Below are 27,768 nucleotides of genomic sequence, written 5' to 3' on the forward strand. Positions count from 1 at the left end.
CTGAGTGCTTAGGACCATTCCAGTCCATAGAGCGAGGCTGGAGGGTGGAGGAAGAGCATTGGGCCCGTGTCTTTAGCCCCAGGTGACAGGAAGGAATGCTGCCCATGACATCTGTAACCACTGGAATAGCGCCTTAGGGATGGTACTAGATGACTTAACATGTGTGTATATTTTTTGAGACAGAGTCTTCCTCTGTCGCCCAGGCTGGAGTGCAGTGGCGTGATCATGGCTCACTGCAGCCTCAAAGGCCTGGGCTTAAATGATCCTTCCACCTCAGCCTCCCAGGTAGCTGGGACCACAGTTGCGTGCCACCACGCACAACCAAACTTTTTTGTAGTTTTTATAGAGACGGGGTTTCACCATGTTGCCCAGGCTGGTCTTGAATCCCTGACCTCAAGTGATCTGCCCATCTTGGCCTCCCAAAGTGCTGGGATTACAGGTGTGAGCCACCTCGCCCAGCCATATTTGTGTATATTCTACGACATAACTGTCACAAAACACCTGGAGCCCACTCCCCGTGGCGGCTTCACTCGTGTGTTCCTCTTCTACCACTAGCACCACCCCTTCCTGGAGCAAACCACGATTTGCATTTGTCTATTACTCTGTCTCATCAAACAAAAGCTGCTTCATCGCATACCCCTATGTCTATGCAAGCACTACTTCATTTGCTTGCCTGTGCGTTTCATGTGAATGGCACCCCTGCAGAGTCTCCTGGAACCTGCTCTTTTTACTCAGCTTTCTCCTCCTAACATTTATCCATATTAACAGCAGCTGTTTTGGTTTCACAATACATTTATTTAGAAAAGCAACATACAGTAATAGGTATTTCAGAGAATTCAGCAAAGTATAAAGACAAATACAAAAGATGCTTGGGATACAACCGCTGGCTTCTGCCTTCCACACACAGTGGATTTTACTGTAACTGACTAGAGTTACTCTGGTGCCACTAAGTTCCGAGCCAAGTCTACGGCCACCACTGGAAGCTGTGGCTATTTCTGTGGACTGACATTATACTGGGCTTCATTGTTCTTTCATTTAACAAATGTGACAGGGACCGGGCTGGGGACACACGGGGAACGACAGTGGGTCTCTGCCCATGGGAACTCACAATCTAACAGCGAGACGAGGCACAAACGGCTAGCACAGGATAGCATAGCAAGTGCCACCCAAGGTACAGGCTCAGGGTGCTACGGGGACCTGCAAGAAGGCCACCTGAGCTTCAGGTAGCTGGGAAGGCTTCCTGGAGGAGGTGAGGCCCAAGGTGGGGGTGAGCCTGGGCCAGGCAAAAGGCAGGCCTCTCGGCGCCCGTCTGTGGTTCCTCAACACCCTGTGTGTGCAGGCCCCTCAGCTGACCTGTCTTCTGTGAAATTCTCGATCCCGCTCTGTTCTATTCACACTGTGCTGCTTTGCCTTGCCTTGGTGGTTAGCATGGTTAGCTTTCACAAGCACAAGCTCACACTCGAAAACTAGGCTACTGTCTCCTGGGAGTTTCTTTTTTTTTTTTTTTTTTTTGAGACGGAGTCTCTGTTGCCTAGGCTGGAGTGCAGTGGTGTGATCTTGGTTCACTGCAACACCTCCTGGGTTCAAGTGATTCTCCTGCCTCAGCCTCCCGAGTAGCTGAGATTGAGATCACAGGCGTCCACCACACCTGACTAATTTTTGTATTTTTAGTAGAGACGGGGTTTCACCATGTTGGCCAGGCTGGTCTCGAACTCCTGACCTCAAGTGATCTGCCCGCCTTGGCCACCCAAAGTGCTGAGATTACAGGGGTGAGCCACTGCGCCCTGACTTGGAGGTTCTCTTACATTTGGTATTTTTTCATGACACCTATGACTATGCTTTGGAGAGAGTGGCTGCCCCCACGACCCTGGCTGGGACCAAGACCATCAGCACTTCTCCATCACCAGGCTGAGCCAGGATGAGGTGGGTGGTCGCAGTAGGTGAAAAGGGGCCAAAGACACTCAAATGAAAGCCACAGAAGCCACACCCATGAGGCTGCTGCCTGGGCAGAAGGCCCAGAATACCCTCCTAAATGGAAAAACGCAAAGCACACAGCGATCATGTCAAGGGCAGTCATGTGAAAGAAAGAAACAAACAAACAAGTATCTTGCCACAACCCCAAACTACAGACAACAGGGCGCATTCCCCTCATGAACTCCCTAGGGACCTGTGGGCCCCAGGGCTGCTGTCGCTCAGTCAAAGGTGATCCGGAAGCTGCGCTCCTGCTCCTTGCGCCGGCCCTCGCACACCTTGGTCACCTCCTCCACCTTCCTCTGCAGCAGGGCCGAGTTCTGGTCGATCCACTGCAGTGAGTCCATGTGCGCGTTGAGGATCTTGCAGATCTGCTGCAGTGGGTCACTGGTGTCGGCGGGGGCCCCGGACGTGTTCAGGTGCTCGATGATGTCCTTGAGATCCTGGGCCATGCGCTTGAGCTGTGCGTCGATGTTCTCAGCCAGCTTGTAGGTTTTCTCACGCTCCTCATCCGCGTGCTGCAGGTAGATGGTCCCACTCTGCTCCTTGACCAACTCTTCCAGTGGGCTCAGCAGGTCTTCCAGCTCCTTCTGCTGGGACAGGATGAAGTCGAGCTCCTGGTCCAGCCTCTTCTGGTCCAGCTTAACCTTCTCCACCTCGCGGTGCAGGCTGGTGATCTTCTCTCCATTCTCGATCAGCGTGCGGTCCCAGGCGTTGACCTGGGTGGCCTGCTGGAGGAAGTGCCGCTCCTGGTCCTCTAGCTCCAGGCTCCATTTGTTGATCAGGCTCTCCAGCTGCGCGTAGGTCATGGCGGAGCTGGCAGCCGCCCCTGCAGCTGCGCCAGGGCCAGGTGGAGCGGTCACGGCGGCTGCTGTATTGCTGGGGATCCCGGCTGGCGCCAGTGGTTTTAAATTCAAGGCAAAGCTGGTGGTGCTGCTGCTGCTGCTGGTGGTGGTGGCGGTGGCGGTGGCGGCGGCAGCGGCAGCGGTGGATGTTGTTGTGGAGGTGCCGGAAGCTGCTCCAGGTGCCTTTAAGCTGAAGCCCTGTGTCCCAGCAGTGGGGGCACCCGCTGTGGTCACAGGGGTACAGAGGGAGAGTCCAGTGGTGGCAGATGAAGTTGGAGCAGTTGCTATTGACGCAAAGAGGCTGGGCCCAGTACTGGTGGTGGTGGCTGTGGGTGTGGGAGCAGCTGGCTGTGTGGCACCTGCTGTGGTGGCTGCTGGCGTGGCCGGAGTGAAGGGCAACGCGGCAGGTGCCGTGGGCTGGGCTGAATTCCCTGCTGAGCCAATGTTGAAACCGGAGGGTTGGGCCGTGCTTCCACCAGTGAATGAGAAGCCTCCAGACGTGGTAGCTGGAGCCACAGAGGTGGTGGAGGGGCCAAACACAAAGCCGGTGGGTGCTGTGCCCTGGCTGGAGGTGACGGTGCTCGATATAGCATTAGTGAGGTTGCTGCTGCCCAGCCCAAAGCCGCTGGGGTTTGCCATGGCTGGGGTGGCAGCTGTGTTGCTCAAGTTGAGCTTTGAAGCACCGATCCCCAAAGAAAATCCAGTTCCCCCTGAAGCAAGAGTCGCTGTTCCAAAAGTGAAGCCTGTCGTCTGTGTGGCCGGAGTCTGGGTGGTGAGTGAGAACAGGCCGGTGGAAGGGGTACTTGTGGCTGGTTGGAAGGGAGCCCCAAAATTAAACCCTCCAGTGCCAGAGGTGGAGAAAGAAAACCCTGTAGCAGGTGTGGTTGTTGCCGTCTTTGCAGTGCCAAACGTGAACCCGCCTGTAGGGGCCCCAGTGCCTCCAAAATTAAACCCGCTCATGGCTCCGGACTCTGGTGGCGGCAGCTACTCTGGCTCCCAAAGCAAATCCGTCGGCGTCTGCAGCCTTGGGAAGATTTCTAAAGCAGAGGAAGTGACATTGTCAGATGGCAGTTTTGGAAAGGCAAGCTCAGTGGCATGACTGGGCACAGTTGGTTTGGAGGGTGGTGGGATGGGATAATGATGCATGCTGTGTAACCTAAACTAGGCTCTGCTACATCGAGAAGGATCCAGAAGCACAAAAGCACGCCCTGGGGTCAGGTACGAGGAGCCGGGGTGCTAGGGACGTGCGTGGCCATGTTCAGCTCAGTGGAAAGCTCCCACTCTGTGGAGGACGAGGCGGGAGAACAGGACCTTGGACCCACCTCAGCCTGAGGAGATCAGATTTGAGGCACTGCCACAAGCGGGACTAGGACACACAAGAACAGCTGTAGGACCTGCTCCCCGCGTGGGACCCAGTGAGGTTCCCTGGCTGACTCTAGCAGGGTGAGCGGATCAGCTCTTGCCACCCTGAGGGCCTCTCTGGACCTGAGAGAGAGAGATGGGGCCGGGAAGCCAGGCTGGATGGCAGGGTCTGGGTTGCTGAAGGCCCCCCAGGCCCACACCTGCACTCTCTAAGAGCAGGAGAGGACGCTGGAACTCCTCCTCCTAACTCAGGGGAGGGTCTGAAACCCATGTGCTCAGAGCACAGATGCCCCTGGCTGCAGTGTTTGGCTCAAGGATAAACTGAGACCTGAGCCAGGCAATCGGAGCCTCCCCTGGGGTTTTCTCCAGGCTTGGAAGGCAGCTGCCTCCTTCACCTGTAGGTGTGGTGTGGAGGATTGCACCTGGGCCTCCCTTGGACACCTTCTCAACCATCTGCAGACACTGGGACATCACGGGAGACCATGAGCCCCACCAGAGATGGGTGGGGGTGGGGGAGGGATAAAGAGCACCCCAGAAGACCCATGGGCCACAGTATTTCCATTCAGTTCAAACTGACTTGATTTTGGTAATGTCTAACTGAAAAATCTCCCAGTGGTGCCATCTATCAGCAGGAAGGTCAAAGGTTACCTGGTGAGGAAAGGGTGAGAGGGAGTGCTGAATAGGGGTGGTTTCTTTTTCTTTTGGGAAAGGGTTTTTTTCTGTCATACTAGCTGGAATGCAGTGACATGATCACAACTCACTGCAGCCTCAACCTCCTGGACCCAAGTGATCCTCCCACCTCAGCCTCCCAGAGTAGCTAGGACTACAGGTGCATGCCACCATGCGTGGATAATCTTTTTTATTTTTTGTGGAAATGGGATCTCACTCTGTTGCCCTGGTCTTCAACTCCTGGGCTCAAGCGATCCTCCCTCTTTGTCCTCCCAAAGTGCCAGGACTACAGGCGTGAGCCCTAAAGATGATCAGCAGTATCCTTAGAAGACGGATTTGACTGACTGGAGAAGGGAAGAAAGCTTGTGGTGACGCGAGCAGACTGGAGTGATGCGCTTTGGAATCTGATGATGTGAGAAAGCCAGGAGCCAAGGAAGGCAGAAGCAGCTCTAAAAGCTGGAAATGGAAAGAGGGAGGCCCTGTCTCAAAAAAACAAAAGAATAATCAAAGTCAAGACTGAGAAGCCAAGTGCCTGACCCAGAGAAACACCCATGAGGTCTGTTTCCTCTTCTCTCTCTCCAGGCCAGTTTTTAAATTGCTTGGTGTCTCTCCTCAGGAAATCCCCTTCCAGCTTGAGTAAGAGGCAACCTATCTCACTACCCCCACCCCTTCCACTGCACCCTTCTGCTTCCTCACAGGCCCCTAAGTTTTGTTTCGTCTGCTCCTCCTCCTCCACACAGCCAAGCAAGCCTGGGGAGATGACCCCAGGGCCAGCTGCACACGCTCTGCCTTGTCTAAGCCAGTAGATCTCAATGGGCGTCCATCACCACTGACTGGGAGCATTCAAAATACACAAGGCTGTTAGCTTCACTAAGCCAGTCTCTCCGGGGCTGGGATGCTGTGGCCCTGGCATTTTCATAAAGCTTTCCTGGGGGATTCTGAGAAAGGTCTCTTCAAGAGGCCACGGCAAGTGCCTGAGCCCCCAGGACTGCTGGGGCCTGGCCCGGCCTACATCCATTCCTCCCGTTGTGGGACAGAACAAAAGTCCTCACTGCTGAGCCACCTCAAGCCGGTGTGTTGTTACTGGCAGCTAAAGGCATCTGAGCAGCTACACCTACACATCTCAGTTCTCAAGAACTCAGCTTAAAAAAGCTTTTGCTATTAATGTTGTAGCTAAAATTTCCAAGAAGGGCATTTATAAAAAGCTCTTTGCAACTATGAAAAAACTACAAGGAAAACAATCTTCTGTGGAGACTTGTCTGGCTTAACAGTTCACCTTTTTTTTTTTTTTGAGACGGGAGTCTCGCTCTGTTGCCCAGGCTGGAGTGGAATGGCATGATCTCGGCTCACTGCAACCTCCGCTTCCCGGGTTCAAGCGATTCTCCCGCCTCAGCTTCCGAGTAGCTGGGATTACAGGCGTTAGCCACCACGCCCGGCTAATTTTTGTATTTTTAGTAGAGACGGGGTTTCTCCATGTTGGCCAGGCTGGTCTTGAACTCCTGACCTCAGGTGATCCGCTTGCCTCGGCCTCCCAAAGTGTTGGGATTACAGGCATGAACCACTGCGCCCGGCCAACAGTTCACCATTTATTAAGTGCCACGTTGGTTTCCAATACTTCAGGTGCCAGGGGTCTATTCACAATGGTGAACCCATACCGATCCAGCCCTGATCCACGCAGTTTAGATATGGCCAGGTGAGGTGGCTCACGCCTGTAATCCCAGCACTTTGGGAGGCTGAGGTGGGGGGATCGCTTGAGCCCAGGAACTCGAGAACAGCCTGGCCAACATAGCGAGATGCTGTCTCTACACAAAAAACACAAAAATGAGTTGGCCGTGGTGGCAGGCGCCTGTAGTCCCAGCTACTTGGGAGGCTGAGATGGGAGGATCACTGGAGCCCAGGGAGGTGGAGGCTGCAGTGAGCTGTGATTGTGCCACTCACTCCAGCCTGGGCAACAGAGTGAGACCCCATCTAAAAAAGAAAGAAAGGAGACCTACCATTACTCACCGTTTCCTCAAAGCAAACTTTGGGGCAGATCCACTTGACAAATGAGGAAAGTGAAGCCCAGAGTGGCTGGTTAAGCCACGGCCCCTGCCCTCAAGGCAGCCAGAGTCAAATGTCAGCTCTACAACCAGGGCTCAGGGCAGGCGCAGGGCTGGGCCACATGCTGTGGGAGCAGGTTCCAGGGAGAAGCTGAGTGTTGCAGATGCAGCATCAGCCAGGGAAAGGATGGCGGGGGAGAGGCGCCGTCCACGCAGGAGGAAAGGCCTGTGTGAAGACACGGAGGCCGACACAGCAGACATGCCTCTGGGTGTTAAGTGATCTGGTGCTTCTGAAGGGAGATGTTTATGTGTGAAGGAGTGACTTGGCAAGCCTGGGCTGTTCAAATCTGCACATTCCAAAGAGAGAAAATGGCCTTTGACCAGCTCCAGGAGAATCTCTATGTTCTTGAAATGTGCTGCCAGATAAGAGCGCCTTTGTTTACCTGGGGCCCCAGGCCACTCTAGAGAGTCCATGTTGACGCTGTGACCTAGAGTGGGGGCTTTGGGTCATACAGTATCAGCACGACCTCTGGAGGGGCTGGAGTCAGCAGACCTCAGTTCAGCCACACGGGTGCGCCATGTCCTCCCCACAACCCGGGCCGCCACCGCTCCGTAAGCGTTACCACACGCTGTTGCTGGGAGAACTGAGCACTGTCCGCGGGACTCTCTCTACCTGCAGAGGACAGCTGGAAGCTCGTGCCTGGTCTCCCTTGGGGCTTTTGCATCTCTCCCCTTTGCTGTTTTCAGTCTGTATCATTTCTCCATAATAAACCGTGACCGTGACTGTGAGTAGAAAGCTTTGCTGAGCTCTGTGAGTCTTAGCTCATCACTGAGCCGCAGGGTGGTCTTGGGGACTGTGGGCCATGTGACAGGCGGGAGAATGTGGCAGACCCATACATACCATGCTAACGGTTCGGGCGTTATATTGAGGGAGCCACAGGCGGACTTTATGGGTGTAGGGGATGAACCGTAAGGGTAGAGGCTGGAGGCCAGGTGGCTTAGAGAAGACTGGGAGAAGGTCCAGGCCAAGAGCCCGAGGCCCGAACTGGAACTGAGAGAGGACAGCATCACAATTTGAGCAAAGTGTTAAATTTGCACCAAAACCACAGGGTCTGTCCAGGTTAACAGTGACAGGCCAGGCATGATGGCTCACACCTGTAATCCCAGTACTTTCGGAGGCCAAGGCGGGAGGATTGCTTAAGCCCAGGAGTTTGAGGCAAAAAACAAAAAGCCACAAATACTAGAACTTGGGAAGTTTCTCACAAATGCAAACTATTACGAGCTCTGATCCCGGAATTACCACATTTGCCAAAGGGGAGAGTTTCCTTACCAAAGAAGCTGATGGTGCTGGTGGCGGTGGGGGAAGCAGGGAGGAACCCAAACTGAGGGAGTGCTGCATTTCCAGGGAAAGGAGGAGAGTATGCCTGGGCCTGTGCTCAGGGCTGGGTGGCTGTGACCATCTGTAGTTCACCCAGGCAGGACACAGCTCCAGAGAAGCGCTGCCTTGAGGTCACCAAGGAAAGTGCTGGCAGAGCCGCCAGTCCCTTCCCTTCCTGCCTGCCCCAACATTTACCCTTGAGTTTCAAACAACACGGGCGCCTTCACAGCCCTGCGAACCCGGAGGAAGACCCGCTTGGGATTCAGATGCAGAATCATCTGAATTCAGGTGGGCATATCCCACCCCCATCTGTGAGAACCAGGGTTCTTTGCTGTCACCCCAGCCTTCGGTCAGCTCTACTACCTTACCTCCATCTGTGATTCTTGTGCCACTCCAAGTCCCAGTTTCTTTTTTTTTTTTTGAGACGGAGTCTTGCTCTGCCACCCAGGCTGGAGTGCGGTGGTGCAATCTTGGCTCACTACAACCTCCGCCTCCCGGGTTCAAGCAATTCTCCCACCTCAGCCTCCCGAGTAGCTGGGATTACAGGCGTGCACCACCATGCCCAGCTAATTTTTGTATTTTTAGTAGAGACGGGGTTTCACCATGTTAGCCGGGCTGGTCTTGAACTCCTGACCTCAGGTGATCTGCCCACCTTGGCCTCCTAAAGTGCTGTGATTACAGGAGTGAGCCACTGTGCCCGGCCCCCAACCCCTTTCCTTAGATGCCTGGGACAGGAGTCTGTGCCTGGGAAAGAATACAGGAGACCTCAGCTTTGGACCAAAAGGAAAGGAAGAATTAGGAAGGATGTGTGTTATGTGTGTGGGGGGGTAGACAGAAAAACGGCCCCCAAACATGCCCACACTCTGTTCCAGGACCCTGTCAACGTGACCTTACATGGCAAAGGGACTTTGCAGATGTGATGAAGATAAAGAGGTTACCCTGGCTTATCCACGTGAGCCCCAGGTGACCACAAGGGTTCTTCAGGGAGGCAGGAGGAGTCAGAGGGAGATGTGCCTATAGAAGAATGGACTGAGAGACACTGTGCTGCTGGCTTTGAAGATGAGGGGGCCACAAGCCAAGGAACACAGGCGGCTTCGGCCTCTAGAGCTAAAGAAGGACATAGCCTCTCCCCTAGAGTTTCCCAAAGGAACCACACACCATGCACCCATTTAGACTCTGGACCCCCAGCACTGTGAAAATACATTCGTGTTGCTTTAAACCACTACATTTGTGATGACTTGTTACAGCAGCCACTAGAAACCAATGGCGGTAGGTTGAGGGACGACGGAGAAAGAACAGAATGAAATCTAGATAGGTGGATGGGAATACACAGGGCAGAGTTGGGGTTGAGAAAGGGGCTGGGGTCAGGGGCAGGTCTGCCCTTGTGCATGGAGGCCAAGGCGGCTGGTACAGAAAGGAAAGTGAGGTGTGATTCTGAAAATCCAGACATCCCCTGGTGCTGGGGCAACCCTGCCAGGACTGTGGATGTGTGTGGGTGGATTGCCACTGACACCCAGCCACGATAGGCCATCTATGACGGGAGGGAAGGACAAGGTTGCCTCCGAACACAGAGGAAGGCTAACGGTGGGGATGGTGTCGGCTCCACTGGGCCAGATTTCCGTTTGTTCCCTGCTGTATTCGCAGCACCTGCAGCAGTGCCTGGTACACAATAGGGACTCAGTAACAACCATTTACTAGGGACCTACTGTGTAACCGGCACCGTGCCAGAGCACTGCACTGCAGCACACCGAGCCCTTCCTGGGTGGGAAACAAGTGCAGACTCCCCAAGGCCACCCAGCAAACAGCAGCCCCATGATGGGAAACCAGAGCTTTCCAGGGCCAAGTCTTGACATTCTGCCTGGGACGGGAGGGTTTCATTGAGGAAAAGATGTTAGAATTAAGTGTTGGCCAAGTGTGATGGCTCACATCTGTAATCTCAGCACTTTGGGAGGCTGTGGTGGGTGGATCACCTGAGGTCAGGAGTTCGAGACTAGCCTGGCCAACATGGTGTATCTTTTGTATTTTTGTATCTCTACTAAAAACACAAAAAATAGGCCGGGCGCGGTGGCTCACGCCTGTAATCCCAGCACTTTGGGAGGCCGAGGCGGGCGGATCACTAGGTCAGGAGATCCAGACCATGGTGAAACCCCGTCTGCACTAAAAATACAAAAAAAAATTAGCCAGGCGTGGTGGTGGGTGCCTATAGTCCCAGCTACTCGGGAGGCTGAGGCAGGAGAATGGCATCAACCCGGGAGGCGGAGCTTGCAGTAAGCCGAGATCACACCACCGCACTCCAGCCTGGGAGACAGAGCGAGACTCCATCTCAAAAACAAAAAAACAAAAATTAGCCTGGCATGGTGGTGTGTGCCTGTGATCCCAGATAGAGGTGGGAGGATGACTTGAGCCCAGGAGTTTGAGGCTGCAGTGAGCTGTGATCACGCCACCATACTTCAGCCTGGGCGACTGAGCGAGACCCCGTCTCAAACAAATAAAAAAGTTCTGGGAGGCACCTGAACAAAGGCCCATGGCATTCGGCTGACAGCCACCTGGTGGCACTGCTGACAATGCAGAGCCCAGACGCAAGAGGGACAGGGTGCAGAGCTGTCTCCGTGGGACCTCCCCTTTCCCCATGGAATTCGTTATTTCAGATTTGGGGGAAGTATGACCGGTGGAACCAGAGAGACCAGAACAGGGCAGAAAAGAGCAGAGAGTGAGGGAGTGGAGAGGAGAGAAACAAGGGGAGATCAGAGATGGGCTGGGCCCAGCCCAGGGACATTTGATTCCTGCTGAGGCTCAGACGCCGTCCTCCAACACTGCCTTCCCTCACTTGCCCTCCCGTGGGAACCTCTGGCCAGGACCATCTCCATGAGTGCTAGTGCTGGGATTCTCCGTCTGCAAACTCCACAAGTCTAACTACTCTGCTTCTTAACCGTCTCCTGAATCAGTTCCTCTTTCCTTTGCATCAAAGAAAATCCACCTAAACCTTGAATAACAGATCAGCTCCAAGTCTGCCCTTCAAGAACTGAAGTCAACTGACCAACACCTTCCTAAGCGGACCTTAGCCAAGGCAGATGCTCAAGCGGTCCAGGCCAAATGGCCAGACCAGAGTGCCTTGGGAGCATGAGACCATGAGTGGGTCAGGGTCTGGGTTATGTTCGGAAAGACTCACCGAGACTCTGTGTGGGAGGAGTGAGGAGACTGTTGCAGTCGCCTGGTGGGAGCTGGCGGTGGCCTGGGCTTTCCTGTCCTGCTCTCTTACATAACTACCCTGCCTGGGGTATGGCCAACCCCATTGGTAGAAAACAGAGTGGGCCAGGCATGATGGCTCGCACCTGTAATCCCAGTACTCTGGCAGGCCGAGCTGGGTGGATTACCTGAGGTCAGGAGTTCGAGACCAGCCTGACCAACATGGTGAAACCCCCGTCTCTACTAAAAATATAAAAATTAGCCAGGTGTGGTGGTGTGTGCCTGTAATCCCAGCTACTCGAGAGGCTGAGGCGGAGGTTGCAGTGAGCCGAGATCGCACTACTGCACTCCAGCCTGGGCGACAGAGCGAGACTCAGTCTAAAACAAACAGACACACAAAACAAACAAACAGAAACCCAAAGCCATGGAGAGGGTCTGCTTTCCTTTTTCTTTTTTTTTTTTGAGACAGAGTCTCACTCTGTCATCCAGTGCAGTGGTATAATCACAGCTCACTGCAGCCTCGACTTTCTGGGCTCAAATGATTCTCCTGCCCTAGCCTCCCGTTAGCTGGGACTACAGGCATACGCCGCCATGCCCAGCTAATATTCGATTTTTTGTAGAGATGGGGTCTCACTATGTTGCCCAGGCTGGTCTCCAACTCCTGGGCTGAAGCCATCCTCCCACCTCTGCCTCCCAAAGTGCCAGGATTACAGGCACGAGCCACCACGTCCAGCGAGGGTTGCTTTTCTAAGCCAAATCTGTGACATGGAAGAGCTCCTCTCTCCCACCCCTATATGTTCACCTCCACCAAAAGGCCACCTCTCCTCCATAGAACCAGGTATCCCCAATAGCAGGGAGGGAGGAAGGGACAGGGATACCTGTGGGTTTTCAACTGTCCTCTCTCTCTCCTCCTTAGGTCACCTGGCATTCTGGTCCCATTTTCCTCCCTGATGCCTTTCAACCTACAGGCATAACCGACTTGCATTAAGGACCTGTGTGGAGACAAAGGAACAGGGTGTGTGTGGCTGTGTGTCTGTCAGCTCCTCGGGGGAGAAGCTGTGATGGATCAAGCTGTCTTCCCCAGGCTGTCACTGGAACTTTTACTGCATGTTCAGATGTTTCAGTGCCTAAATGTTCCCGTGTGCTCACTACCCAGGAGGCCGCACCACCCTGCCACAACCCAGTGACATTGGTGGGCATTTAAAGACATAAAAGCTAGGCCGGGCGCAGTGGCTCACGCCTGCGATCCCAGCACTTTGGGAGGCTGGGGCGGGGCGGGGGGGGGCGGGGTGTGGGGGGGCGGATCACCTGAGGTTGGGAGTTTGAGACCAGCCTGACCAACATGGAGAAACCCCATCTCTACAAAAAAAAATTAGAAAATTAGCCAGGTATGGTGGTGCATGCCTGTAATCCCAGCTACTCGGGAGGCTGAGGCAGGAGAATTGCTTGAACCTGGGAGGCGGAAGTTGCAGTGAGCCGAGATCACACCACTGCACTCCAGCCTGGGCAACAAGAGTGAAACTCGGTCTCAAAAAAACAAACTAACTCATTTTGTGAATAGGTAGTATGTTCACATTGTTGTAGCTCAAAAGGTACAAAAGGGAATAGTGTGGCCTGTCTTCCCTGAGTCCCACAGCCCCCCAGCCCTGCTCCCTGGAGACAGGCTGCTGTTGCACATCTTTGCAGAGACTTACTGTGCGTTCAAACAAAAGCGTGGTTGGCACTATCCCCACCTGCACACAAAAGGCCGCCTGCTACATGCACTGTTCTCTACTGTTCTTTATGTATCTTAGAAATCGTTTTAAGCAGGCTTATTCTCCTCACCCGGGTAGATGAGGAAACCGAGGCCCTCAGAGGGGGCGACTTGCCCAGGGTACCAAAATCCTGCCTCTGCCACTTGCTACACAGGACGGCCTCAAGGCAGTAGCTAAATGATTTGTGGATTCACTGATTCTCAACCTTCTCTCCTGCGTTCCCCTGAAGTCACCTGACGGCTAATTAGCAGCTACTTTCTCCTTCCCACTCCCCAGGCCCAGAAGCTACCAAAGGAGCTCAGGTCGCGGGACCAACAGCAATTTTCCCCACAGGAAAAACGAATCAGCTAAGACAACCATGGAAAAGTTAGGAAACAGCCAGAGAGAGATTTTAAGGAAGATTCTAGAACCACCGCTCGCTCTTAATATAAAAGAATAGGACTGGAAGAGATTTGAGGAATACTCTGGTGCCAAGGCTTCTTCCTTTTTGGCCAATAACTTTTATTTCTTACCCTTGTATTGAAAGTTTTTTCCCCTCTACCTACTGCATTAAAAAAATTTTTTTTTTTTTTCCCTAAGACAGGGTCTCACTCTGTCTCCCAGGCTGGAGTGCAGTGGTGCAATCACAGCTCATAGCCTCAACCTCCCGGGCTCCAGTGGGCCTCCCACCTCAGCCTCCCTAATAGCTGGGATTACACATGTGTGCCACCACACCAGCTAATTTTTTTTTTTTGAGACGGAGTCTCACTCTGTCATCAGGCTGGAGTGCAGTGGCGTGATCTCAGCTCATCGCAACCTCCGCCTCCCGGGTTCAAGCTATTCTCCTGCCTCAGCCTCCCAAGTAGCTGGGACTACAGGCGCGTGCCACCACACCCAGCTAACTTTTGTATTTTTAGTAGAGACGGGGTTTTGCCATGTTGGCCAGGATGGTCTGAATCTCTTGACCTTGATATCCGCCCACCTTGGTCTCCCAAGGTGCTGGGATTACAGGCGTGAGCCACCATGCCCGGCCTAGGAGTTTCTTTTTAGTGTGATGAAAATGTTCTAAAATTGACTGTGGTGATGGCTGCACAACTCTGTCAACGTACTAAAGCCACTAAGTTGGACACTGATAAATGGATATGGATTATACAGTATCTCAATAAAGCCACTCAACCAACCAACCGACCAACCAACCAACCAGGGGGTGCTGGGAAGGGGTTGAGAGGCCTCCATGAGGCTGTGGAGGCGGATAGGCGTCAGGCTCAGAGCTGACTTTACCCCGAGGGCAACGGCTTGGGCAGTTTCTAAGGGCAGGCCCATGCCTTCCTTGGGGTGGCCGGTAATGCTGGTTGAGAACAGGCTGGGGAAGAGCCTAGAGCTGAAATGCTCTGGTTGGCGGTGCAGGCACAGGACATCAAGGCCTGGAGAGGGACTGAGGCATCAGGGCTGAGGGACTCTGAGAGCAGCAGACAGGCGTGTGTGGCGGGGGAGGAACGGCGCACACCTGTGCCCCATTTGCAGCCCCTCTTCTTGTCAACATCAGCTTCCCCGGGGAGAGGCAGTGATGTTGGTGGGGGAAGGAGGGAAGGGCCCAGGCCGGGCTGTGGTGGAGACGGTTGCTATGGAGGTTTCTCTGGGAACCAGGTGAAGGCAGCCAGAAGATGGGGGCAGGGTGGCTTTCATTATGAGAACTGGAAGCAAACACAGCCCCTTCCTGCCTCGGCGGCCATCTCCACACCCACATTTCATGGCATTTCTCATGCGCTGGGCCGTTTCCAGGGCTTCACCTGTTCTCACTCACTTAACTTTCCCCCAGCAATGTGACGAAGCGAAACTATCATGGCTCCCATTTATAAATGAGCAAACTGAGAAAGGGGAGAGGACTTCAGTCACCTGCGTAAAGTCCCACAACCAGTAAGGGCTGGCCCAGGTGTCTGGCCCCACAGCTGAGCTCCTAACCGCACCGAGCCTCTCCAAAACATGGTCTTTTTTTGCTCCCCACTGCCACCACCATCACCGTCCCCTGCCTCATCCAGTCCCCCTTCCCATTCTCCAGAGACTTCCTGGGCCATCTCCATGACCTTCCAGACCAGCCTGGGCTTCACTCTCAAATCCAATTCAGGATGATCCGCCCGCCCCAGCTGCAGATGATGGCCTGAGACGCCTGCAGGGAAGAGAGGGGCGTCCGCTGCTCGCCAACCCCCATACGTTCCTGCTCTGTGGTAGGTCAGGAAGAAGAGGGCAAAGGAGTCTGCATCAAACTGGGCTAAGGCCTGGCGCTCTGATGGCCGCTGACCTCAAAACTCTCCATGGGGGTACCCCTGTGCCCATTGAGAGGGCACCTAGGGAGCCTAGGGGTCCCGTGAGGCCCTCCCACCATGGTTCCCCGCCTCTGCCTCTCCCCGCAGCTCCGACCATGACCATCCATCCTATGAGTGCTGGCTGGGCTCAAGCCCGGGTACTTTCCTCCGTGCCCAAGCGACCCTGTAGGAACCACATATCCTGGGCCAGACGAATGCAGGAGCTGCCTCCTCTGGACACAGCGGTGGCTCTCACCTCCCTTCCATCTTGGCAGGATGAGCGCATTTGCTGCGAGAAAGCAGCCCCGACGGCAGGGCCCTAGGGCCCCAGGCCAGGCCACCACGACCACGAGGGACCAAGACGACAAGCCCACTCCTGAATCACGCCTCAACACAGACAACATGATGTCCAAACCACAGAAACGACCAAACACCCCTCCTGACTCAGAGCTGCTGGCTGTTTCTCAACTAACCCCGGCACTAGCTCCCTTTGCTTCTCGGGCTCTAGGTCAAATAGATGCGAGTCATGGGCTTGCCCCTGACACAGCCCAACTCCTCAAGTTAGCCCAAACGCCTCCTTATTGAGGTGCCCTGTGAGTCCCTGTGGGGGACAGTCTTCCTGCCGCAATGAGCAATGTGCTCCTGGTGGCCTCTGGCTGGGGGCATGGGGATTAGGAAGAGAGTAATAAGACACCAGCCCCACTTCCAGCAGGCATCCTGAACCTCAGGAAGGATTCTTTAGGCCTCCTCCTCTGCTCCCCAGAAACACTGTCCTCCCCTCCTTCACATGGGACCGGGCTGTGTCGGAATGAAGCCCTGCTCCGTCTCACTGCTTGTAAAGTCCAGCACAGAGGGGACCAGCCTCAATCCTCGGAGACTCTTGGAATGAGGGCTGGGTTCCTTTTGCTCTCTGCTGTGGACAGAGAGGATGACAGCTGTGGGGAGGGGAAGTCACAGAGGGCCAGCAGCCTGAGTCCTGTCCACACTGGTGGTTTGCTGGGGTTTTCCAGGTTTTTCTGAATTACTTGCCTACCTTTAAAACTTGGATCTCACAGAAAAAAAAAAAAACTGGATTTCCAGCTTCTCCCGTGAAACCAGCAGCTTTGCACCACCAGCGCTGCCAGTGTTGCTGCGGCCCCGGTGCCTTTCAGGGGCCCAGGTGCTTCTGGGAGCCACCCCTCCCTCTGGGCCTGACACAGGGCCCAAGGTGGTCAGCAGTTCACCGGTCCAGGCCTCTTCCCATGTCAACCCCCTGCCCCTCCACACTGCCCCGAGGTAGTTCTATGATTGTGCCCATTTTACTGATGAGGTGACCACAAGTCGGGGGGTACAGTATCTTGTCCCAGACCACTAAGCGGTGAGTGATGGCATCCTGGGCTCTAGGACACTGGTGTCAGTTGTTATCAGTTTGCTGTGTCCCTTTTTTTTTGCATAAGAGCTGTGACTGCTTCTACTGAAGGGACAAGGGCAGGCACAAGGGAGGGAAGGGGCTCTGGAGGACTGTGGGCCACGTGGCAGCCTGTGCTGTCTCCCAGCCCCCGCGTCATCCTCTCCCCAACTGAGCTGGCCTTGGCCTACCTGCCCTTGTTTGCCAGGACTCCCACCTTCAACCCCGGCACCCCTGGCCTGCGTGACCCAGTTACCCTCCCTGGCTCCTCTCAGGGGCCTCAGTATCACATTCGCTGGCCTCTGTGCTGAGCAACTCATTAGAAAATGTATCGATGCCTACGGAAATAGCAGCACAGGGCGGGGGGTTGTGGGGAACGTTTCTGGGAATGAGGAGGGCCCTGACTTTGCCCTCGAAGCGTTCGGGGGAGCAGTCACGTAGGCAGACATCTGCACACGGCGGATCTGAAAGCAGAAGCAGGCGTGGCGGGAACAGAGAGAATCACACAGACCTGGGCTCCGGCAGCCGCCGGCTTCACTGATGCCATCTCCACAGCGCTCCCACACCAGGCCCCAGAGCAGGAACTACCGCTCACAGGGCACTTCCCTATGCCAGGCCCCACTCTAGGTATTTCACGCACATTTACACATTTAATCCTCAAAACCACCGTCTGCAATGGACCATCTCATCCCCATTTTACAGAGGGGAAACTGAGTCATAGAGAGAGGATGCCACTTGCTGAGGGTCACAGAAGTGGTGGAGTTGGGGTGTGAACCCAGCAGGCTGGCTCTAGGGCCCATGCTCTGACCCACGCTGCGGAAGGCAGCCGAGGCTCGGCAGATGAGGGCCCCGCCTGCACTCCAGTCTACAACTGAGTGCTGGGCTCAGGACCAGAACCCCGGTCTGTCTGATGCAAAACTCGGAGCCTTTTCCATCATGCCAGGAGGCCACCGTGATTGGGAAAGCAGTGAGGAGTTGCGGCAATAGCGGGGCGATGGCACGGTGCAGGTGCAGGCAGGAATCGATAGCGTCTGGCAACCGTGAGCAGCAGCAGGCCTGAGGTGAGGGTCGGGGCTTGGAGGCCTCCCAGAGACTACACCATGGGCCTCGGGGCCCTGGAAGCTGTGCAATATGGTGGAGGCTGAGGTCCCATCTAACTGGCACTGTGATTTTCACAACCCCCCTTACCTCTCGGGACCTCAGTCTTGACTCCTGCTAACAAGCCTCTGTGATCTGAGGCCCCTTCTTGGCACCGAGCCTCAGATTCTCAGGGTCCTGCACGGGTGGCTGATCTCCCTCCCTCTCCACACCCCCCCCTACTCTTTCTGTGCGGGGGTTCTCCCTTATCCAAGGCTCTGCTAACCGGGAGCGGTTGCCAGGTGTGCTGGGGTCCCCAGAGAATCCCCGAACTCCCCCTCCCCGTCAAACAGCCAGGGCTGATGCAACCTGCCTGCAACCACCACCTCACTCCCCAAGCCAGGCCCCTCCGCACTGAAAAAGAGTCCCCAGTAGCCCCACCCTTGCTTCAAGCCCCAGCTCAGGAGTTGAAGGGGAGCTCGAGGCTGGGGGAGGCCAGGACATGAGTCCTGAAGGGGCCACAGGCCTGGCTCAGGAATGTGCACACGAGGGGACTCAGGGTTCGAAGATCTGGGGAGGAGGGTCGCAGGCAACCACTGATGACCCGCTATGAACTAGAACAGGCTGGGAGGGGCTGGAGAGCTAAGGGTGCCAACTGGCACCCACTCACCCTGAGTCCAGCTGCTAAGTCTGGCTGGGCTGAAGTGGGTGGGACCCAATAGCCAGAGAGAAAAGGCGGCAAAAGGGTGGGGAGGGGAAGCAGAGTCCCTGCCCAGACACCTCTGCAGCCAGCATAAACCGCACATAGCCAGCAATGCAATTCTCCTACTGACCAAGCTATTAAAAATTACCCAGGCCGGGCCAGGCGCGGTGGTTCACGCCTGTAATCCCAGCACTTTGGGAGGCCGAGGCGGGTGGATCGCCTGAGGTCGGGAGTTCGAGACCAGCCTGACCAACATGGAGAAACCCCGTCTCTACTAAAAATACAAAATTAGCCATGTGTGGTGACACATGCCTGTAATCCTAGCTACTCGGGAGGCTGAGGCAGGAGAATCTCTTGAACCCAGGAGGCAGAGGTTGCGGTGAGCCGAGATGGCACCATTGCACTCCAGCCTGGGCAACAAGAGTGAAACTCCGTCTCAAAAAACCAAAAAAATTAAAAAACAAACAAAACAAAACAAAAAACCCAGGCCGGGCACAGTGGCTCAGGCTTGTAATCCTAACACTTTGCGAGGGTGAGGCAGGAGGATCGTTTGAGCCCAGGAATCAGGAATTCAAGACCAGCCTGGGCAACATAGTGAGACCCTCCCCCACATCTCTACTAAAAAAAGCAAAAAAAAAAAAAAAAAAAAAAAAAAAAAAGCATCCTACCTGGCCATCCTCTCAATATCCCGCAATCCCAGTCTGAGACAAAACCAAATGGAAGCACATTCCATAAAATACCCAACCAGCATTTTTCCAAACCGTCAAGGTCATGAAGGACAAGGAAAGTCTAAAACCAGTCACAGGCCAGAGGAGGCTGCGGAGCCATGATGCCTAAATATAACGTGGCATCCTGAAGGCATCCGGAAGGAGCAGAAAGGGCATTAAGTAACAACTACCAAAATCAGAATCAAGTGTGGTCAGAATCAAGAATGGCATTTGGTCAATGGTAACATACTGATGTTGCCTTGGTTGTGACAAATGTGGCAAAGTAATGTAAAATGTTAATGGGAAAAACCAAGTGAGGGGCATACAGAAATTCTCCGTATTATCTTTGCAACTTTTCTGTTGAGTCAATCTACAATTATTCCAAAATAAAAAATTTTATTTAAAAAATAACCCCCTTGGGTGCGGTGGCTCACGCCTGTAATCCCAGCACTTTGGGAGGCCGAGGCAGGCAGATCACGAGGTCATGAGTTCAAGACCAGCCTGACCAACATGGTGAAACCCTGTATCTACTAAAAATATAAAAATTAGCCAGGCATGATGGTGCATGCCTGTAATCCCAGCTACTCTGGAGCCTGAAGCAGGAGAATGGCTTGAACCCGGGAGGCGGTGGTTGCAGTGAGCTGTGACGGCGCCACTGCACTCCAGCCTGGGCAACAGAGCGAGACTCTATCTCAAAAAAAAAAAAAAAAAGCTAGGTCTTGCTTAAGACTGGGTGTGGTGGCTCATGCCTGTAAATCCCAGCATTTTGGGAGGCCGAGGTGGGTGGATCACCTGAAGTCAGGAGTCCAAGACCAGCCTGGCCAATATGGCAAAACCCCGTCTCTACTAAAAATACAAAAATTAGCCAGGCGTGGTGGTGGGCGCCTGTAATCCCAGCTACTTGGAAGGCTGAGGCAGGAGAATTGCTTGAATCTGGGAAGTGGAGGTTGAAGTGAGCCAAGATCATGCCACTGCACTCCAGCCTGGGCGACACAGCAAGACTCTGTCTCAAAAAAACCAAGCCAAACCAAACCAAACCCAGTCCCCATGTACAATCTAGAAGATCTTCGTAGGAAAAGATTCTGCCGGCGGGGCGGGGGAGATAGGGCACGTCTGTGCGTCCTTACCACTGGCAGTCTGCCCAACAGTCTACCCTTAATTCCATCTGCTTTTGTTCAAAAATCTATACAGCAATGGAATGAGAACACATCCACCTTAATTACAGCAATAACAATAACCACTTTTATGCAGCACCTACTGTGTCCCAGGCGTTAGTCTAACTGCTCGACACGGATTAACTCATTTAATCCTTGTAACAGCCCTAAGAAGTAGGTACTTTTTTTTTTTTTTTTTTTAGACGAGGTCTCACTCTGTCACCCAGGCTGGAGTGTGGTGGCACAATCTCGGCTTACTGCAACCTCCGCCCCACCCCAGGGTTCAAGTGATCCTCCTGCCTTAGCCTCATGAGTAGCTGGGACCACAGGTGCAAACCACCACACCCGGCTATTTTTTTGTATTTTTGGTAGAGACAGGGTTTCACCATGTTGCCCAGGCTGGTCTCGAATTCCTGAGATCAAGCAATCTGCCCACCTCAGCCTCCCAGGGTGGTGGGACTACAGGCATGAGCCACCGTGCCTGGTCCAGAGGTAGGTATTCTTAATGCCACTTCGTACCACAGGGGAAACTGAGGCACAGGGAAGGGAAATGGCTAGGGTCACACAGCTAGTAAGAGGGGTGCAGTCAGGTTTTGAACTCATATAATCTGGCTCCAGAGTCTATGCCAGGGATGTATAAAATTTGGCTTCCTGGGGCCACATTGAAGAATTGTCTTAGGCCACACATAACATACACTATTGATAGCTGATGAACTTAAAAAAAAAATCGCAAAAAATTCGCATGTTTTGGTAAGGTTTACAAATTTGTGTTAGGCTGCATTCAAAGCTGTTCTAGGCCGCATGCAGGCCCACGGGTGGGACAAGCTCAGTCTATGCTCTTAGCTGCTACTCTGTATACTGCCTCAGTGATAACACAGCCCCTATAGGCCCAAGAAAATATAGGGCAAGTGCTCAAAAACTGGCAGAGTGGACAGTAAGTGCTCTAAGGGAAGGTGGTCAGATCCCAAGAAGGACTTCCTGCCCGCAACAGGTAAGGAAGGAGAAAGAAGCTTGTGTGTAACGCTCAATATCAGGATTCCTCCACCTTCTCTGGACCTTGATTCAGTCTCCTAACTGCCACAGAAGGGATGAAGGTTGAACTCCAGCTGGGATGTCCTGATGTGGATGGGACAAGGTGGGTTTCTGCAACAGAGAAAAGACGGACATCCACCTCGGCTGGTGGAGGAGGGCCCAGTGCATGAGAAGGGGCAAGATGGCTACCCTCTGACTAAACGAAAAGGGAGATCTTCCATTTTTGGCGGGTTGGGAGATAGTTCCTATCCAGTGGAAGCTGAAGGACGGTTTGAAAGGAAGCCAAGGGCAAGGGATGGAGAAAAGGACGCAGCTAGGGCCTCGATGTCTGAATCCCTGCCAGGGGATGGGGCCTGGGCACCCATCATTTGGAATGGAAGATGAGGATAGCTGGAAACAGACACTTTAGAGGGATGAGGGAGACAGAAGAATGACAGCAGGTGTTGGACAGTCCAACGTCTGCGGCTCTTGCAAGTGGTAAGGAAGAAATGAGACTGGGCCCCAGAGTTCCTATTAATAAAATATGCTGAGGCCGGGAGCGATGGCTCACGCCTGTAATCCCAGCACTTTGGGAGGCCGAGGAGGGCGGATCACGAGGCCAGGAAATTGAGACCATCCTGGCTAACACGGTGAAACCCCGTCTCTACTAAAAATACAAAAAATTAGCCGGGCGTGGTGGCGGGCGCCTGTAGTCCCAGCTACTCGGGAGGCTGAGGCAGGAGAATGGCGTGAACCTGGGAGGCGGAGTTTGCAGTGAGCTGAGATCGCGCCACTGCACTCCAGCCTGGGCGACAGAGACGGAGAGACTCCGTCTCAAAAAAAAAAAAAGTTGAACAGGAATGTATGAGTTGAGCTCTGTGCATAAGGCTTGCCAGACATCGACTTATTTGAGTCTCATAAACCCGCCAGGCGAGTTGATTTTTCTTATTTTACAGATAGGGAAATGAAGTAAGAGAAGTTATTTGCCCGAGGCCATCCTGGCAGGTCTGTGTTTGGGAGAGTGCTGTGACTCATGCTGGACTCTAACCCACGAGGGTTTCTCAGAGTCAGCAGCTGGGGGATGAAGAGGTGAAAAGTGACTGGCAGGAAATTCTGCAAGCAAGGAAAGGGAAAGAGAAATGAACTGGTGCAGGTCTGCGGGAAGAGAATGAGGCTGGATCCTCAAAATCACAGGAGGAAGCAGGCCCAGACCTCAGAGGCAGAAAGAGAAAGAAACCAGAGCTTAGAGTGAGGAGGAGGAAACCAGACCCCGGAGCCACAAGGAGAGGGCTGGATCCCCGGCTCAGAGGGAGGAGGTCGGATCCCCAGCTGAGAGGGAGGAGGGGCCCGGACCCTAAGAGTGGGAAGGAAAGGCTCGGATCCCCTGATCCCCAGGAGGAGGGGACCCGGCTGCCTCCCGGTTGGGGCCGCGCGAGGGCGGGGCGCGGAAGGATCCGGGAGGGCCGTGCTCCGCCACCCGGGATATATCTGTCCCCAGTCCCCGGGGCCGCCTCATTCCCTGTCCTCGGATCACAGTCTCTTCTCACTACAGTGTCGCCGCCTCTGCCTGCGTAGCCCCGGCCATGGCTCTGTAGCCTCGACCCCTTTGTGCCCCCGGCCCGTCTCCGCGCTCACCACGCCTGCGCTCTCCGCTCCCACCTTCTTTCTTCAGCCGAGGCCGCCGCCGCCTCTCCTTGCTGCAGCCATGGAGTGAGTAACCGCTTACCTCTCCTTCTCCAACTGCCTTTCCCGCCCTTTCGCAGCTCGTGGCCCTCTTTAGCGAGCCCTGGGGGGTGGGGAGTCGCGAGCGGGGAATCACGGTCGCGCAGGCGCAGAAGTAGTACGGTGGGCCGAAGGCGCGCGGCTGCGCATGCGCACTGGGCCCGGGGCCGGGTGGGAGAGTTCTAGACTCGATGTTTGTCAGCCCGCGTGCAGCTGGGCCTGAGCACTCCAGGGGAGGGTGTTTTTTTTTTTTTTTTTCTAAACGATTCTTCGTGCTTGGTTGTTCCTGCGCAGTAGCCCACCAGTGCCCCGTAGTGAAAGAGCTGCGGACCCTGAATGGCCGCACATGCGCACTGATCCCCAAGAGGGCGGAGGTGTAAAGGCAATTGGACCGCTCGGGCGACGTAGCATGCGCTTTGGCCCTCGGCGCAGAGCCGCGTGTGGACGGGTGGCGTTCGGGTAGCCGTTCTCCGCCTGCCCCCTCTACCCTCCTCCACCCTCCCTGCCCCACGTTGCTCTGGCTCACAGCCCAGCTTCCTTCCTTTTAAACCAGGCACCTGCTGAGGCGGGGACTGGCTTAGATTGACAGGGCAGAAGGCGGGGCCCAGAGGCAACCCTCTAAGTGGGTGGGGCTAGAACCACTGTCGTCACGATGGGTGGGATTTCGGAAGCACATTGTGAGAAGGGGCGGGGCTAAACCAACCGTTAGTTGAGGGGTGGGGTTTCGATGGGACAAAGAGGCGGGGCCTCTGGGGAATCGGGGGAGGGGCGGAGCTAAATAAACAATGGGGGCGGGGCTTGGAGGGGCAGCGGCAGAGCGAGGAGTGGGATTTGAGTGGATAACATTGCTGAAGGGCTGGGGCCTGGGGCAGTTCCCTTGGGAACTGGTTTGGGATGGAAGCTAGGAAGGCAGTGGGGCCAAAAGGAAATATTTTAGAGGAAGGGGCGTGGCTGGAAGAAAATGTCCCTGGGATTGAGTTTTTCCTTGAGGCGAAATATTCTGAGGTGGATGGGAGGGGCCTAAGGTAATTCCCCTGGGAGACCTTTAGGTTTTTTTGTATTGGGGGAAGGGGTGGGGCATCGGTCCTACTTTAGGACCTAAAGAAATTCCCTTGGGAGTGGGTGGGGCTCAGAGATTTGGGTAAAGAAAGGGCAAATTTAGAATTCGGAGAGGCTGAGGCTTAGTGTTCTAAACGGTGGTTGGAAGGGGGAGGGAGGAGCCTCATGGACGTGCCTGGGGGTGTGGCTTGGCTTCCCCTTGATTTTGGCCGGTGGATGACGCTGTCCTGACCCCACCCACTCTTGTCTCACGCGTGTAGGTCTTCCACTTTCGCCTTGGTGCCTGTCTTCGCCCACCTGAGCATCCTCCAGAGCCTCGTCCCAGCTGCTGGTGCAGCCTCTCCTGTTGCCATCAGTGCCCAGCACCTGTGCTACAGCCATGTCACTCCTGGCGACCCTGGGGCTGGAGCTGGACAGGGCCCTGCTCCCAGCTAGTGGGCTGGGATGGCTCGTAGACTATGGGAAACTCCCCCCGGCCCCTGCCCCCCTGGCTCCCTATGAGGTCCTTGGGGGAGCCCTGGAGGGCGGGCTTCCAGTGGGGGGAGAGCCCCTGGCAGGTAAGGGCAGGTGGAAGGTGGAGCTGGGGAGTGGAGGGCAGGGGAAGATGGGGGAGGAAGAACTCATCCATGTATTCAATAAATATTGAGTGCCTACAATGTGCCAGGCACTGTTTTAGGTGCTGAGGATACGGCTGGGAACAAGAACATGGTCTGTGCCTTCCAGCAGCTTACACTGTGGGGAGTAGACCAGAGATAAATTAAATGAGAGTGTATTGGAATAAGTCAAAAACACCTAGCAGCTGAGCTACAAAATGACAAAGGGGACCTAATATAGAATGGGTAGCCAGAAAACCTCCTCCAAGTAGGTAACATGTTGACTGAGGCATAAATGATGGGAAGGAAGCCAGGCATGATGGCCTGTAATCCCAGCACTTTGGGAGGCCAAGCGGGGAGAATTGCTTTAGTCCAGGAGTTCAGGACGTGGGCAACATAGCGAGACCTCATATCTATAGGAAAAAAAAAAATTAGCCAGGCATGGCGGCACACGCTTGTAGTCACAGCTACTTGGGAGGCTGAGGTGGGAGGATCGCTTGAGCCTGGGAGGTCTAGGCTGCAGTGAGCCAAGATGATGCCACTGCACTGCAGCCTGGGCAACAGAGTGAAACCCTATCCCTTAAAATACAAAAAAAGTAGGGAAGGAATGAGGAAAACACCCAAGGGAAGAGCATTTTAGTTGGAGGGAACTGCATATGCAGAAGCCCTCAGGAGGCAGGAATCATTTCATTCATTACTGTATCCCAAATGCTTGGCACATAGTGGGTTTTCAATAATTAATGAGTAAAGATGAAACAAGGTGTATGTGTGTGTGTATGTGTGTGTGTAATGTGATCTAGTTTGCCTTTTAAAAACAGAGAATAGAGACACCACAGATACAGAGTACTCGGTAAAGGAGATGTTGGAATGGTTGAAGAAATGCTTGGTTGACTGTTGCTTGAGTCATTGGTTGGTTGGCTGGTTCTTTTTTTCTTTTTTAATTTTTTTTTTCCCCTGGACCCTCTTATGGGTTAAGACTGATTCTTTCATTGGCTAATTTGTTGGGTTTTGGTTAACTGGTTCATTGGTTGATTAATGGGTTGATTGGTTGGTTGACTGATTTATTTGGTTGGTTGACGGATTCCCTGATTGATTGGTCGACTAGTTCATTGGTTGGTTGGTTGGTTGGTTGGTTGACTGAGTGGTTAGATGGTTGATTGTTGGTTGGTTGGTTGACTGGTTTATTGGTTTCTTCACTGGTTTGTTGGTTTATTGACTGGTTTGATGATTCAGTGGTTAGTTGTTTTACTGAATGAATGGGACAGATGCACCTGAATGAGACGTGAGTCAGCACCCAACTACGCAGAAGACCAGCAACTCAGGGAATTTTGTGTCCCTCCCCACTTTAATCCCAGGTGATGGCTTCTCTGACTGGATGACTGAGCGAGTTGATTTCACAGCTCTCCTCCCTCTGGAGCCCCCCTTACCCCCAGGCACCCTCCCCCAACCTTCCCCAACCCCACCTGACCTGGAAGCTATGGCCTCCCTCCTCAAGAAGGAGCTGGAACAGATGGAAGACTTCTTCCTAGATGCCCCGCTCCTCCCACCACCCTCCCCGCCGCCACTACCACCACCACCACTACCACAAGCCCCCTCCCTCCCCCTGTCCCTCCCCTCCTTTGACCTCCCCCAGCCCCCTGTCTTGGATACTCTGGACTTGCTGGCCATCTACTGCCGCAACGAGGCCGGGCAGGAGGAGGTGGGGATGCCGCCTCTGCCCCCGCCACAGCAGCCCCCTCCTCCTTCTCCACCTCAACCTTCTCGCCTGGCCCCCTACCCACATCCTGCCACCACCCGAGGGGACCGCAAGCAAAAGAAGAGAGACCAGAACAAGTCAGCGGCTCTGAGGTACCGCCAGCGGAAGCGGGCAGAGGGTGAGGCCCTGGAGGGCGAGTGCCAGGGGCTGGAGGCACGGAATCGCGAGCTGAGGGAACGGGCAGAGTCCGTGGAGCGCGAGATCCAGTACGTCAAGGACCTGCTCATCGAGGTTTACAAGGCCCGGAGCCAGAGGACCCGTAGCTGCTAGAAGGGCAGGGGTGTGGCTTCTGGGGGCTGGTCTTCAGCTCTGGCGCCTTCATCCCCCTGCCTCTACCTTCATTCCAAACCCCTCTCGGCCGGGTGCAGTGGCTTATGCTTGTAATCCCAGCACTTTGGGAGGCCAAGGCAGGAGGATCGTTTGAGGCCAGGAGGTCAATACCAGCCTGGGCAACATAGTAAGACCCTGTCTCTATTAAAAAAAAAAAATCAACCCTTCTTCCCCACCAAACCACCCAACTCCTCTCTACTCTTATCCTTTTATCCTCTGTCTCTGCTTATCACCTCTCTTGCGTATTTCTGGATCTTCTTCCCTCCTTTCTCGTCCAAATCATGAAATGTTTGGCCTTAGTCAATGTCTATGCCCGTCACATAACAGCCGAGGCACCGAGGCCCACAGGGAAGCAGCTGGGAGCTTGGAAACCTGGTCTCTTGAATTTCAGACCTGGTTTCTTACAGGTGGTTGTCTGGGGTGGGTGGAGTGGCCACAGGATAGAGCTGAAGGACTATGCAAATGAGGAAGTAAGTCAGGGCGGGCTTTGAGAAGGGGACCCATATCCTACAGGCAAAAAGCAGGCTAGGTGACCTTGGGACACTACGCTAAGGGAGGGAGGCTAAAGGCGGCCAGGTTTGCAGTGCGGGAAGATGAGCAGGCCAGTGGGAGGAGGGGCAGGGCAGGGCTGTAGTTGGTGACTGGGTGTTCATTTTAGCTCTGAGAAAAAAAATCAGTGTTTCGTGAAGGTGTTGGAGAGGGGCTGTGTCTGGGTGAGGGATGGCGGGGTACTGATTTTTTTGGGAGGTTATGAGCAAAAATAAAACGAAACATTTCCTCCGG

General features: G+C 54.3%; 3 protein-coding genes across 10 annotated transcripts in view; 1 reads left to right on the forward strand and 2 right to left on the reverse strand.

Annotated features, from left to right (window-relative positions):
- IL4I1 (interleukin 4 induced 1) overlaps positions 1 to 23,367 on the reverse strand; it is a 39,660-nt gene extending 16,293 nt beyond the window's left edge. For 3 of the 5 annotated variants that reach the window (XM_063802123.1, XM_016936627.2, XM_016936628.2), the window contains exon 1: positions 23,161 to 23,247. The gene's annotated coding sequence lies outside the window, so the exon portion shown is untranslated. Of the gene's footprint in view, positions 1 to 21,559; positions 21,658 to 23,160 lie in introns of all 5 variants that reach the window. The other 2 variants (XM_054672633.1, XM_054672634.1) reach the window with 1 other exon arrangement.
- Positions 775 to 23,778, reverse strand: NUP62 (nucleoporin 62). 3 transcript variants are annotated; one of them, XM_003316529.4, is made up of 3 exons: positions 23,161 to 23,369; positions 5,065 to 5,326; positions 775 to 3,853 (listed from the first exon to the last, which is right to left on the reverse strand). In XM_003316529.4, exon 3 carries the CDS (start codon positions 3,774 to 3,776, stop codon positions 2,193 to 2,195), a length of 1,584 nt encoding a protein of 527 aa, XP_003316577.1. In that variant the 5' UTR covers positions 3,777 to 3,853; positions 5,065 to 5,326; positions 23,161 to 23,369; the 3' UTR covers positions 775 to 2,192. The 3 variants fall into 3 exon arrangements, with proteins under 3 accessions (XP_003316577.1, XP_003316568.1, XP_009434342.1); XM_003316520.5 differs by lacking the exon at positions 5,065 to 5,326 and having other exon boundaries at positions 23,161 to 23,778; XM_009436067.5 differs by lacking the exon at positions 5,065 to 5,326 and having other exon boundaries at positions 23,252 to 23,376.
- ATF5 (activating transcription factor 5) lies at positions 23,100 to 27,768 on the forward strand. Of its 2 annotated transcripts, none has more exons than XM_054672639.2 (3): positions 23,100 to 23,235; positions 24,567 to 24,863; positions 26,255 to 27,768. In XM_054672639.2, exons 2-3 carry the CDS (start codon positions 24,686 to 24,688, stop codon positions 26,923 to 26,925), a joined length of 849 nt encoding a protein of 282 aa, XP_054528614.1. In that variant the 5' UTR covers positions 23,100 to 23,235; positions 24,567 to 24,685; the 3' UTR covers positions 26,926 to 27,768. The 2 variants fall into 2 exon arrangements, with proteins under 2 accessions (XP_054528614.1, XP_016792122.3); XM_016936633.3 differs by lacking the exon at positions 23,100 to 23,235 and adding an exon at positions 24,037 to 24,272.

Source organism: Pan troglodytes, chromosome 20 (assembly GCF_028858775.2).
Source record: "Pan troglodytes isolate AG18354 chromosome 20, NHGRI_mPanTro3-v2.0_pri, whole genome shotgun sequence".
Classification (NCBI taxonomy): Eukaryota; Metazoa; Chordata; class Mammalia; order Primates; family Hominidae; genus Pan; species Pan troglodytes.

Coding starts and splice junctions, on each gene's coding strand:
- NUP62 (XM_003316520.5), bottom strand. CDS start 3,776: ATGAGCGGGTTTAATTTTGGAGGCACTGGGGCCCCTACAGGCGGGTTC.
- ATF5 (XM_054672639.2), top strand. CDS start 24,686: ATGTCACTCCTGGCGACCCTGGGGCTGGAGCTGGACAGGGCCCTGCTC. Junction 24,864..26,254: donor GGGGGGAGAGCCCCTGGCAG/GTAAGGGCAGGT, acceptor CTTTAATCCCAG/GTGATGGCTTCTCTGACTGG.